Source organism: Centruroides vittatus, unplaced genomic scaffold (genome assembly GCF_030686945.1).
Source record: "Centruroides vittatus isolate TY-2023 unplaced genomic scaffold, ASM3068694v2 contig_1057, whole genome shotgun sequence".
NCBI lineage: Eukaryota > Metazoa > Arthropoda > Arachnida > Scorpiones > Buthidae > Centruroides > Centruroides vittatus.
Genome location: NW_027120684.1, coordinates 1,937,517 through 1,950,525, shown reverse-complemented (window position 1 = coordinate 1,950,525; position 13,009 = coordinate 1,937,517). Strand labels below are relative to the sequence as shown.

Sequence of the window (13,009 nt, the reverse complement as noted above, 5' to 3'; positions counted from 1 at the left end):
TATTCACTTTTATTTATATAAGAGAATTTTCACAAAAATTGTAAGTTATTGCAGAGCCGGGCCTAAAAGTATTTTCACCTGTGGTAGAAGGATAAATTTCCTATGTATAGTTTTTTATTTATAATAAGTATTAAATTAAAATAAATAATGAGTTTGAGAGCAAAATATATTTATTAATTATTAAATAAAGAAGTTACAGAACACAGTAATAATATAACAGTAGGCTAGAGGACACAAAATTAAAATTTTACAAGTAAAATCACAGCAACCTTTACAAAAGAAAAACAAAATAGGTGTTACACGAGATGAATTAAAATGTTATACATTTGGCTTATTATTATTTTTTTTTTATTTTGCAAGTTATTAATTTTAATTTTTCACCAATTTGGCGCCCTTTCTCATTGTTTAACTGAGGCAAGTGTCTCGTTTGCCTCACCCTTGACTCGGTTCTAATGTATTGTTGTAGATGATAAGATTGCTTAAATTAGATACACAGTATCTACAAAACCGTGATCATGATTTCATAGATACCGAACAGCAAAAGAACCAAACTGAAACAAATCAATGAACGGATGGTAGAAATATTCAACCATGAGTGAACAGTAATGAATAAAAAATAAGACTGCTAATGATTTGTATCCATAGGATGTTCTAAAAACAGTTTAAAACGATTACTACAGCCTGCCACTACAAAAATCCCACAAAATACTATAAAAATCTATTCCGTTTGCTTTCAAAAATGCCACGAAACGGGAAAAATCCCTCGAGTTGTGAAATCTTAGAAACAAGATGGCCGAGCAGTTAAGGTGGCAGCTACCGCTCTAGGGAACTTGGGATCGTACTTTGGGATCGTACGGGTCGAAAAATCCTAGAAATTTTTGGGGAGTGGTATGTTTGATATTTCAGACCCGGCCACCTTATTCTGGGTCCGAAAAAAGCACTCTTAGGGTGCGTTCTTTAATAGCGGTCGTTCCGCGTCGCCGCTGCTACGGGAGTGCGCTGCTGTTTGTAGGCATTTAAGAACGACGGTGAAAGAAAGAAAGATGGCGGCGCCCGCACTATCGATAGTGTGGTGATGGAGAAATCTATAATTCTAAAATATAAGCTTTTAAAGGCAAAAGAAGAGTCTTAATTGTAAAATCTATATATATAATCGAGACGAGTTGATAATCAGCGCAAAGCCCAAACGGTTAGGAATTGAAAGTTGAAATTTAGTACACAGTTAGGGTGCGTTCGTTAATAGCGGTCGCTCTGCGTCTCCGCTACTACGGGAGTGCGCTGCTGTTTGTAGGCATTTAGGAACGACGGTGAAAGAAAGAAAGGTGGCGGCGCCCGCACTATCGATAGTATGGTGATGGAGTAATCTATAATTCTAAAATATGAGCTTTTAAAGGCAAAAGAAGGGTCCTAATTGTAAAATTTAACCATAAAATAGATTATTTGTTGTAAGAGCATCCAAAATAGCCACGAAAAAATTAGAATGCCGGCTACCATTCGAAAAGACACTTACATCACCGCGTGCACTAACTTGCGCTTTCACAACTTCTAAATTTTCATTCATGAAACCATATAATGGACTCCGGAACGAAACTATCCGAGCCATGGAGGACGCCATGTTGCTTTCCACCGTAAACTACTGCTACAAGCGGCCGTTTTTGCCGTTCGACGGCGCGCACTCCCACCGGAATTTAGAAACGCGTTCCGCAGGAATGTTTAAGCGAATGTCGCTCGCGCGGAGTTATGCAGAGGAATAAAAGAACCCACCCTAAATTCTTAATGCCCACGGCGAAAGAGTCCTAAAGCTTCATTTAGCAAAGCTGTCTTATTTCTTAACAAACTTTTTTGTATAAAGCATGAGTCTTAAATTGCTTAGAAATGCGGTACAAACCACATTTATTATGATGTAAAAAAGCTTTTTTCCCCCTCCCCCTTTTTTTACAAAAGACACACAATTTACGTGCAGAGGTCGTTACTGTAGAATCGACAATCTTGAAATTGACACTTAGTGTACATTTCAAATTTTATAGAGGTTTGCAATGTTCTAGAATTAAGTTTAAAATATAATTTGAAAATGGATTTTGTTTTTTGAAGCTCGGAAATAAAATTATTTAAAATGTAATTTTGTAATGTTTCATTAAACATTTTAAGTCCTATTGTAGAACGGGTGGCCAACCTATGGCGCACATGCTCAAAGTAGCATGTGGAGAGAACCAATTACAGGTAACGTGTCATACGATTAAGGTTTATCGCCCATCTTTTTAAATAATATTTTCGGTTTATCATGTGATTATCTTTTTTCAATCAGCTTCTTTACATTTATTCCAATTAAAGCATGTTCGTTTCATATCTTTAAATATTTTTAAAGATTATTATGCTCACTATATGACACGTGGACTCAAAAAGGTTTGCCATCCCTGATTTAAACAGCTTATTTAATAATGATGATAAGAAATTTAAAATATTACAAACTTTTATTTAGTTGTCATGGATCAAAGCAGTTCAATAAAAATTAAAGAAATGGGAAGTCATTTGTAAGTAATTTTGTAAAATATTTTAAATTAATTTATATTTTTTCTGATAAAAATAGGTCTTATGTATTTTCAACTGTCTACTACTATTAACTATACATCTTTTAAACACTCCTTTTAAGTAATTATTGTGACTTTGGTGGTATGAATTTGCAGATTTGCTAATAATGAAATTTAATATCCGATTGAAGAATTCAATATCTGTTTTGATTTTTATTATTAATGGTCTGATTATAATAGGGTATATCTGTGGTAAAATTTCAGAAATGAATAAGACTGTCAGAAAATCCTTAGAATTTTGTCTGTTGGATAAGTAAAAAGTCAAAAGAAACATTGGTATATTTGCTTCTGAGTATTTACAATGTCATTTCCAGTTAGGTCTGATGCAACCAAAAAGAGATGCTGCTTTCTTTGTGCATGTGCTCCCTGGATGTTGAGAATGAAGGAATTCATGAAGAAAAAAAAATGTATGAAATTGCTGTAAGGCCACTGAGTGTGCCACCCCAATGTGCAAAATATAAAAACTTATATTATTTTCAAAATGATTCATTCTACAATTTTATTAAATTTATTTATGTTTTTAAATAATAATTTTTATAAGTATTTTATTCAGTTATTATTGATCTTCAATATTTACATGAATTGAAAATATTTTATTATGAAGTTATACTGATTTACTATATTTATAACACTTTGCATAACTTTTACAAATATATTATGTTTCTTATAAATTAATTTAAAATTTAATTTCCAGTGAACAAAAAGATGATTATATTACAAATACTATTACTTTACTAAGAAAATGGGCAGAAGTCAATGCAACAGAAGATACTTTAGTCAAAGAAAGAAAGGTAATTTATTACTTCAATTTAAATTAATAATATTGGGTTGCAATTTGAAAATTGCAGACCTATACATTCCCACTGTTGTTCATTTATCTGTCTCTCCTTCGTTAATCTCAATAATAGAGTTAGATTAATAAAAATTGAAACCAGATATGGAAAACTTGGAGGCTGGAGCTTCAATTAACTATACACAAACTTCTGATCTGTACTGGAAGTCACATGATTTCAATTCAAAATTTTCTTAAGAACAGTTAGATGACCAGCATGACTCAATTGTTACAGGAGAAGTATGATGTACAGGGGCACAGCACCACTAAAATCTGTGGAAAGCTTAGGGGTTGGAGATCTTGGTTAACTATGTACATACAAACTTCCAGTCTGGATGGAAGTTGTGATGGTTTTTAAATTAAAAAATGATTAAAAATTGCAGCCCAGCATTGTGATGATGATACAATAATTTTGAATTATTTTTCTTTGGTTTGTATACTTATAGTATATCTTTACTTCTGACTTAATAAAAATTAACAGAAATAAAATTTAAATGAAAACTCATATAATAATTAAAATAATTTATTTAGTATTCAGTTTCAGAAGTTTATTTTGTTTCTAGTTACTAGTTGTTTATAATATTATGATTCCATTGGTTTCAGTCTGATAATTTTACAAATTATTATTGGTATAATAATTATTATGATTGAAATATATAATAATAATTTTTGAAATTTACCAATATTGATTTATCAAATATTGATTTATCAGTACAGTGGAACCTTGCTTAACGAGCATAATTCATCCCAGAATGTTACTCGAAAAGCAAAACACTCTTTAAGTGAAACAATTTTCCCATATAAATTGATGTAAAATAAGATAATGCATTCCATGATGAAAATAGTACTCAAATATTTTATGTATAATGTTTATTCAAAGAAAATTATACAATATACATTAAGGAGTGTTAATCATCATCATCTTTTCTTCTAGCACATAATGAACCAACCTGGAATGCAAATTAGATTTGCAGAAAACAAAAAAAAATCAAAATACAGTAATTTTTAATATTTAATTATAGCCTTTACATGGCCCAACAATTTTGCATATTGTTTGGTGTGTTTATTATATGATGGGCTGTGGTTGTTGGTTTATATGTAATATGTCTGAACACAAGTTTGGAAAAATGTGTGATCACAAGCAACACTAAGATGCTAGCAGAACAAGTGCTAAACACAGACTGATGTAGCATGTGCACAATCCGGGACTTCCCCTCTTCTTGTCACTCATTATGTGAGTCACTTTTTTATAATTTTCTTTGCTTGTTATGTGAATTACTCATTATGAGAGGTGCTTGTTAAGCGAGGTTCACTGTAAATGATAATGAAAATTGATAAGAGTATTGTAATAGAGGGAAATACAAATGGTTAAGACGACAGGTGATTCATGTTCTCTCTATTATGGCATAAACATAATTTATAATATTCTTAATTTTTGTACAAAAAACTGATGAGTTTTGTACAGACAAAAACACTTCTGTTATATTTCATTATATATTTTGCTACTTTATGTTACAAATATGCATGTTGTGTTCAGCAGTCATGCCATATAGTGTCCTGTTGCTTACAGACTAATAAGATTAATGAATTGAATTGAATGAATTGAATTAAGTTTATTAACGTAGTAGGCATTAGCCTGTTACAAGGGGGTTAATTATACATTTTTTAGGATATTATAATCTACAATTATAGTTCTTCTTTAACATTATATGCCTTTTTCAATTTATTAGTTAGCCTTAATGCTTAATTAACAATCAATATATTGTCTCAATAACCTATTGACAATATTGTATAGCCCATAAATGTCATTACTATTGTTTCCAAAAAGTTCTCGTGTCTCTTGATTCTATTAATTTTTTGTTAATATTGATCAAGTAAAGTTTTTTTTTGCCTTAATTAAGTTTGTGTATATTTTTTTGCTTTTCACATAGTTTGATAATGCTTCAGGAGTATTATATTTCCTAAAAATTTTAAGATCTTTTTGCTTTTTAAGTTTGTGGTGATAACAAGAGTTGTCAAACCATTGATTTTTAGTTTTCAATTTGAACGCGTGATTACGTCGCATGACACAACATTCTACCATTTTAGAAACTAGTCTTTGGTAATTGACAATCGGTTTATTTTTTTCCTCCAGCCTAAGTACTTCAGCTGTTATAAAATCAGCTCTTTTTAACCATTTTTGCTTATCAATTCTGGATTCACATTTTTTGCTGAATTCTGATATATAACCTTTTTTAATAATGTTGCTTCTTATATCCTTTTTAGTTAATAATGTGAGTTTTACTGGAAAATGATCCGATGTGTCTTCAACAAGAACTGTTAAGGTCTGACAATGTTCGATTAACTTCTCGGAACATATCATGAAATCTACGATTGACTTCCTATTTTGTGATATGTATGTGTATTCTGCTGGAACATCACCTCTCATTCTGCCATTAAGTATAATAAGCTGGTTTTCGTAAACAAATTCTACTAGAGCTTTACCTTCACTATTTAAGATTTTATCTTTAGACTGTCTGCTGTTGTATATATTTTCATAACTTATATATAGTTTTGTATCCATCATCTCTCCAATTCGAGAATTGAAGTCTTCTCCGAGCAACCAGACTTGTATCAAAAAGGCCCATCTATCAATACAGTGTTGTATTTTCATGAATATCGATTTCTTATTAACCGATGGAGGGAGATATATCACAATAACTCCTAAGTAAGATTCGTTCCACACGGATTTGAGTTGATTATTTAATCTAATTATAGCTATTATATAGTACATTGTTATATTTTGATATATGATTTCACCAACGTTTCTCTTCATAATGAGAAGTATGCCTCCCGAAGGTCGACCAAATTTACTTAATCGATGAGCGTCACTGGAAATCAAGATATTCTCTTGTTCTACATGGTTTTTATCAATTAAATTTAAATTTTCTATCCACGTTTCCATCAAACCAATAATTGTATTAGAATTTATTAGTTTTTTTGTTGATAGCTTATGAATTTTTTCTTTAAGGCCCTGACAGTTCCAAAAACTAATCTGAAGACAGTTTGTCACCATATCAATCCCAATATTATTATTTTGAATATAATTATATTTATCCGAGGATCGTTCATTCTCGATTTTTTTACAGTTTTTATTCTTAATTAAATTGTTTTCCTGAATATCAGGCTGCATAGTTGTTGTTGTTGTTACTACTTTCTTTGTGAATCTTTGGTATCTTGACCTAAAAAAGAATTAATAACTATAAATTCATTCGTGTTCATATCCAACGTGTATACAAGATCATCTTTAATAAAATAGTCATCCCTGATTCTCACTTTGGTATTAGTTGAGAATTCTAATTTAATTTTATTAAGTAATAGTTTTTTCCTAGCTCTTGATCTATAACATAGATCTGTTCTAAAGATAGTTTTTCTTATCTCTTGTCTTATATTTGGTCTCATAGTCCAGAACTTTTTAAGTATTGAGTTTCTATCTTTAACCGATTCTGTTATTAATTTTATCATTTGATAATCTGAACCACTCTTTCCTAATTGAATTAAGCCTTCTATTTCTATGTCCTTTAGGTCAAGATCTACCTTAATAAATTTTTTAATTTCTCGCAGCTTATCATCAGTATTAAATGGGAAATTAGTAATAACCAGATTTCTATTAGTATTTTCATTGCTAAGTTTATCCAACTCAAACTCAAACATACCTTTTAGGTTTGCGCAAAACTTTGTTTTATCTTCACATTGCTGAATTTTTTGTACAATCGTATCCATTTCTTCTTTAATTTTCATATTATCTCTTTGTATACAGCTAATATCATGCCTAATTGAATGAATTTCTTGATTCAACAATTCAAACTTCTCCTGAATTAGATTATAGATGGATTTTAACGAGTATCTCGAATCACTGTCACTTATCTGGTCAAGGTGCTCCGATGTTGTAAAATAATCCTCAATTCTAGATTTACCCGTAATGTTTTTGTTATTTCCAATTTCTTCCTCTGGAGTATATTCTTCGCTAATAAGATCCACTAGCTGGCTTGTTTCTTCAGAACTCTGTGCGTGTTCCTTCCTCGGTCTTCCACGCCCCCTTTTTTGCATATCAGTTTGACTTGTGTGAACTGGCGAGTGCTGAATCGGGCCAGGATTAGTTTCGACTCCAGCCATTATTAAGAGCAATAATATTAGTTTTAATGATACCATAATTAATATTATAACTTAAAAAACCTTTAAAATTATTGTATAATGAACGTTTCACAAAACTACGTTTTCTGAAGCAGGTCACTGAAAAAGTCGCCAACACTGATGATGGCTAGAAGCGCCCCCCAATAAATCGACTAATAAGATTATGATTTCAAATGAAAAATTTTAAATGTGTAATGATTAAAATTTAAATAAGAAACATCTGTTTCAAAAAGTTCAAAAATAATTTTATTTTTGTATTTATTAATTAATCTCAGAATTTCCTATTTTTAATGAAAGGTTTATATCAAAAATAATAATAGTTATCTGTCAGTATGCAAATTAGTCTATCAGTTCAGCATTTTAGATTGATGTACTGTTAAGGAGAAGGATGGTTTTTGTTCATTTTTCTTAATTTGTTTAAGCATGAATGAGGTGTTTTTTGTATTGTGCAGGAGTTTGGTATATTACATTCTCAATATTTTTTCAAAATAGGTAATAAAATGCAGTTATTTTAAATGTGTTAAAAGCCAAGAAGGACATGTAATGAAGCAATTTGTAGGTGTGATTTTTGTAAATATGAACTAATATCTCAATGCATGGATTAAAGGTTATTTTTTGTTGTTTCCTTTAGGTTTGAGTTTTGTAGGATTGAGAAATTTTTTTATTATAGTTTTACCTGCAACTTTTAAATGTGAATTGTTATTCTAAGCAAAGGAAAGTAAGTAGCATTCCTTTAAATTGCATTCAAGTAGTAATAAGTAGATGTTTTAATGTTTTTCAATGTAACAAAAATATGTAATTGTAATTGTTTATGTTAATCATTTTGGTTAACTTTGAAAGAAATTTTGATTTCTTGATTAGTATGCGTCAATGTAACAAAACTAACAAAACAGCATTTAACTGTAATATTTTAGAAAAATTCTTCTTGTTAACTTCAAATAAATTTTGATTTTTGAATTGTTGATTTACATGCTTTTTCAACTGTGATGTAAAAACATGGCTGTGCAACACAGTGTGACATTGGAATATGCTACACAAAGTAACACAATGTAACATACATATCTATAACATAAATTATCCACATTTTATTAATTATTATATGCTAATTTTATAACAGTAATTTTGTTTAGTGTATTTTAATAATTCAATTTTTTAATGAAATTTGGTTTAATTGATGAATGTCCATTAGCTGAATTCTACAGAAATTTAACCAATAGACAATTTTCTAAAATAACAAATAATATCTAATAAAAATGGGAAGAAGATATCTCGATGTAATTTGAACTTTGTCATTAAATTCAAGCATTTACTAATTGTATATAAATTTCACAAGTGTTTAAGTTCCTTAGTAAAATTTAACATGAAAACATATGAGTCTTTATACAAAAAATGTTCTGTAATTATTTTATTAGTAATTAATTTAAATGTTTTCATTAAAATATATCAAAATTTTTTCTTAAAATATTGTTTTTATAAAGTATTTTTTATTTAAAAATAATCAAATACAATACATTCTGCTTATTATCATCGCTTTGAAGGATTAGCCTATATTGATGATGATAATCAACTGATAGCATTAAGCAGGGCAGATAAATAAGACTACAATTAGAGGATATTCTGTCTTTATTGACTCTGTCATTATTGTTGACTTGTTCAAACACTTAAAAAATTTAAAACTTGAAGATTTATAAATTAATAGTAATTTATGCAGTGAGTGATTTTATGTAAGAAATACCAGTAATTTAAACTATTGTATTGTGAACAAATGATGATTAAAATGATTAAGGTTTAGTATTTAGAGTACTTGTTATGATTAATAGTCATAATTGATAATACTTGTACATTATCAGCATTAATAGCAGGCTTAGTACTAGTGTGTCCGTCGGCCATGTTATTCGCGTATTTTATATGTTTTTAATATGTAATATAAGTTAATGTTAGCAATTCCTTTGTTTCTTTTGTATTATCTATCCTCCTTTACTTTCCCCACCACTCCTTTTTACCCTTTGGGTGGGATTATCGTTTCTAAGAAAGAGACAACGTATAGAACAATAGAAGGGACGGCGCCGTGGGTCTCGAGGAATGAAAAGTGAATCACTTTTCGACTGGACTATGGAGAGTGAAGGTGTGAAAAGGAAGCTCTCGACCGAGGCGGATAAGTGAGCAGCAGAAAAAAAGGAAAGGATACGACGGGGGAGTGAGAGATTCACCGAGAACACGGGAAGCCTATAAAATAATCAAACAGGACTCAAGAGTGGTATCCCACCAAGTATTTCAATCTTCGACTATTTTTATCTACATGTATATATTGTTCTTCCCTTTAGTTATAAGTAGGATAAGTTTAGTTTTAAGATCTGCACACGTATAATTTTGTCGGGTTCCGTTTTGAGCGCGCTTTTTAGCTGTAAAAAAGAAAAGCCTTTCTTTGTAAAGTTGGGATCCATAAAGAACCTGCTTCTGTTCTTTCTGGCGAGAATAAAATCGTACCTTTGTTAAAAGTAACGTGTTTCGATTATTATTTTGTGTTGGTCTGTTCGCGGAAACCGTTACACCTCGTCACGAATCATCACACTAGGCACTGGTATCATGTAGGACATAATCCACCAAAAAATAATTATAATTAATGAATCTGTGGGTTTAATTGTGTTAACATAGTCTTTTTTAACTCTGATGAGTGGGTTTACCAATGGTTTCTTCTCTTCCTTGAATGACTTAGCTTTTAAAAAATATAACATTTACAAAAAAAGTAATAAACAAAATAATATTTTTTGTTTGATTCAATTGTGTTGAATAACTCCAACAATTCAGGAGACAGTGAGTATGAATGATTGCTAGAAATGTTATGCTAAATCTTGCAAAATCTGAAGAATATATATATACCTACATATGCTTACAATGTAGAGCCCATCAAACGTATCATGTATATTTATAGGAGTACTCACCAAAGATTTAATGTCAGAATCAATAAATAAATTTTCTTATTCCATTCAATAATAATAGTCAGTTGTTATATTAGTATAGATGAGTCCCAAAATGATTACAATAAGTAATTTATATTTTTAACAAAATACTATACATTTATTGTTAAAATGATTAATACAATAGTGAAATATAACCTATAATGATAATTATATTTAATAATCTTTTAAGCAACTTCTGTTTGTATTTTTTAACAAAAGTTATTTTTCATTATAGGAATTCAAGAAAAATATGCTACTCTTAGAAAAACGACATAATGAATTTATAGAAAAAGAAAAATTATTTGAAGATTCTACCAAAAGATATGAAAAATTCCTTCAAGTAGGTTTTCTTTTGTAACTCCCTTCACTCTAGAATGATTTTTGTGAAAATTATATATATTTATATATATATTTGATAACAATCTGATACTGCTATAGAAGGGGATGTAATCTCGACAATATTCTAAGAAAACTAATATACCGAGGTATATTATTTCTGTCAAATGGGTATAAAATGAGGACTTCACAAAGAAATTTACAGGAATTTAACAACATGTTTATTTATATGTACACCGAGTAACAATTAACTTATAGCTATACAGTATATTACAAAGGTTAATCATACGATTAATTAATTACAAGATTTCGGTCCTCCCGACAATTAGAGAAAATTAACGCTCAAAAATGAGTATGTAACCTCACGATAATTATACGACGTGTACCTCCGTCTTCCTGGCACAGAACAGGTGACCCTTCTCATTAACGATCCTTCCTTTGTCTTCAAAATATCATATACGTCCAAACGCCCGAAGCGCCAGTTGAAGGAAAAAAAGTCTTTTCTCAGGTCGTACATTCCTTTTTATACCTCCCTCCATCCGGGAATTTCTCTATCACGTGACACAGGGTAAACCAATCGGCAGAGCATGGCTGCATGACGCGATACATGGTGAAACCCGACACAGTTAACGGAATACAAAAAATCACAAAACAATACAGAAATCAAACACAATAGTCGCGTAGCACTACAATATCTTATATACTAAATCACAATATATATTAAATATGTACACTCCTGGTAATGTTTCCTTAGTTACCAGATCTTGAGTTCCATCTCTGGGACGTTCAATCTATATTCTGATTATACTTCAAGATTTTCATGGATGAGTCTTCATCTAAACATCATTTTCCACCCCTTAATTCAAACAGGAGGAAAATTCCAAAATAGTCTTCAAGTGATTCTATTCCATACTATATGTATTGGATCAACATATATGGTGTCACCTTCTTTCTATTAAGAGTAATTAATTCTTTGTTTCTTCCTACACATGCTCACCTTTCTTTCTTCAATGATCTCTTCCACCTGCTTGATGGTCATTTCACATGAGAAAAAGCCCATTGAGGGAAAAATATGTCGTCACCTCAGTTCTGTTGTTGTTATATATTTTTCTACACACTACTTTCTCCTTTCCCCTAATCAGGGCACTTCGTGAAGATGGCTTGATTGAACCGCTTCAGATGCTCATTTGATAAACTGAGACCATTATTGCCCCTGGCAATAAGTTTAATTAAGGTGTTATAACAGCTAAGGGTGAAAAACAAACTAACAAAAAAACTAAAAATGATTACAAACAATTATAATTAAAAAGTCAAAAACTTTAGGTTTTTTAAAAAATCCACAGAAACCAGTAACGGAATGATTGATTAAATTATAATTAACTTTTATTTATATGAAATAAAAAATATATCTTTTAGATTCAACTAGATTTAAATATGAAATGTTTTTAAATATTTTGATTTTTTTATTGTGTATAACAATCTATTAATAAGTGCAAATCTGTTAATTTTGGATATTTTAAAAATTAAATACAATTAATATATTATAAGTAATAGTCTGTTTTCTTATGAGTTAGCTGGTATAAATCTATGAATGGTAATTTTTATTCATTTATCATCATCAAAAATTAAAGAAATATAGATTTCACTCATGACATATTGATTTGTTTTAAAAAAATTATTGAATAATTTTACTTTGTGATTTTTTTCTATTAAAAATATATATACAAAAATTCTAATAAATATTTATCTAAAAAGTTACCTTGTTTTTGTAATTATAGAAATATTTTTTTTTAAATTATGAATTTTTTTTATTTTCTCTGAAACTTCTTTATGGTTGCTTGAATGGTTGCACTCAAAACCAGTGATACCAAAGAAGATTGGAGAATGAGAATGAGACCTGCATTGAGCGTCAAAGTGATCCCGCTTAGTAGTGAGTCTCGGAGACATAGTCTTGTCCCAAATATGGCTTTGCCATTTTACTTGTTTTTTTTAATATCTGTCTAAACTTAATAGGATTAGTTTAGTTTTTTAAGAATGCATACATAAAATTTAATTGGACAGTATAATTTTATTGACATATTTAGCAAATATCAGGAGGTCACTTGTAAAATTAATGAGTC

At 29.9% G+C, this 13,009-nt stretch overlaps 1 protein-coding gene across 2 annotated transcripts in view; it reads left to right on the top strand.

Annotated features, from left to right (window-relative positions):
• The first annotated feature begins 2,004 nt into the window (after nt 1-2,004).
• LOC136972745 (coiled-coil domain-containing protein 42 homolog) overlaps nt 2,005-13,009 on the top strand; it is a 28,712-nt gene continuing 17,707 nt past the window's right edge. Inside the window, exons 1-4 of one of the 2 annotated variants that reach the window (XM_067267364.1) lie at nt 2,005-2,115; nt 2,480-2,531; nt 3,283-3,379; nt 10,789-10,893. In XM_067267364.1, the coding sequence (XP_067123465.1) occupies nt 2,485-2,531; nt 3,283-3,379; nt 10,789-10,893 (249 nt within the window). In that variant the 5' untranslated portion in view covers nt 2,005-2,115; nt 2,480-2,484. Of the gene's footprint in view, nt 2,116-2,460; nt 2,532-3,282; nt 3,380-10,788; nt 10,894-13,009 lie in introns of those variants that run through there. The other variant, XM_067267371.1, reaches the window with a different exon arrangement.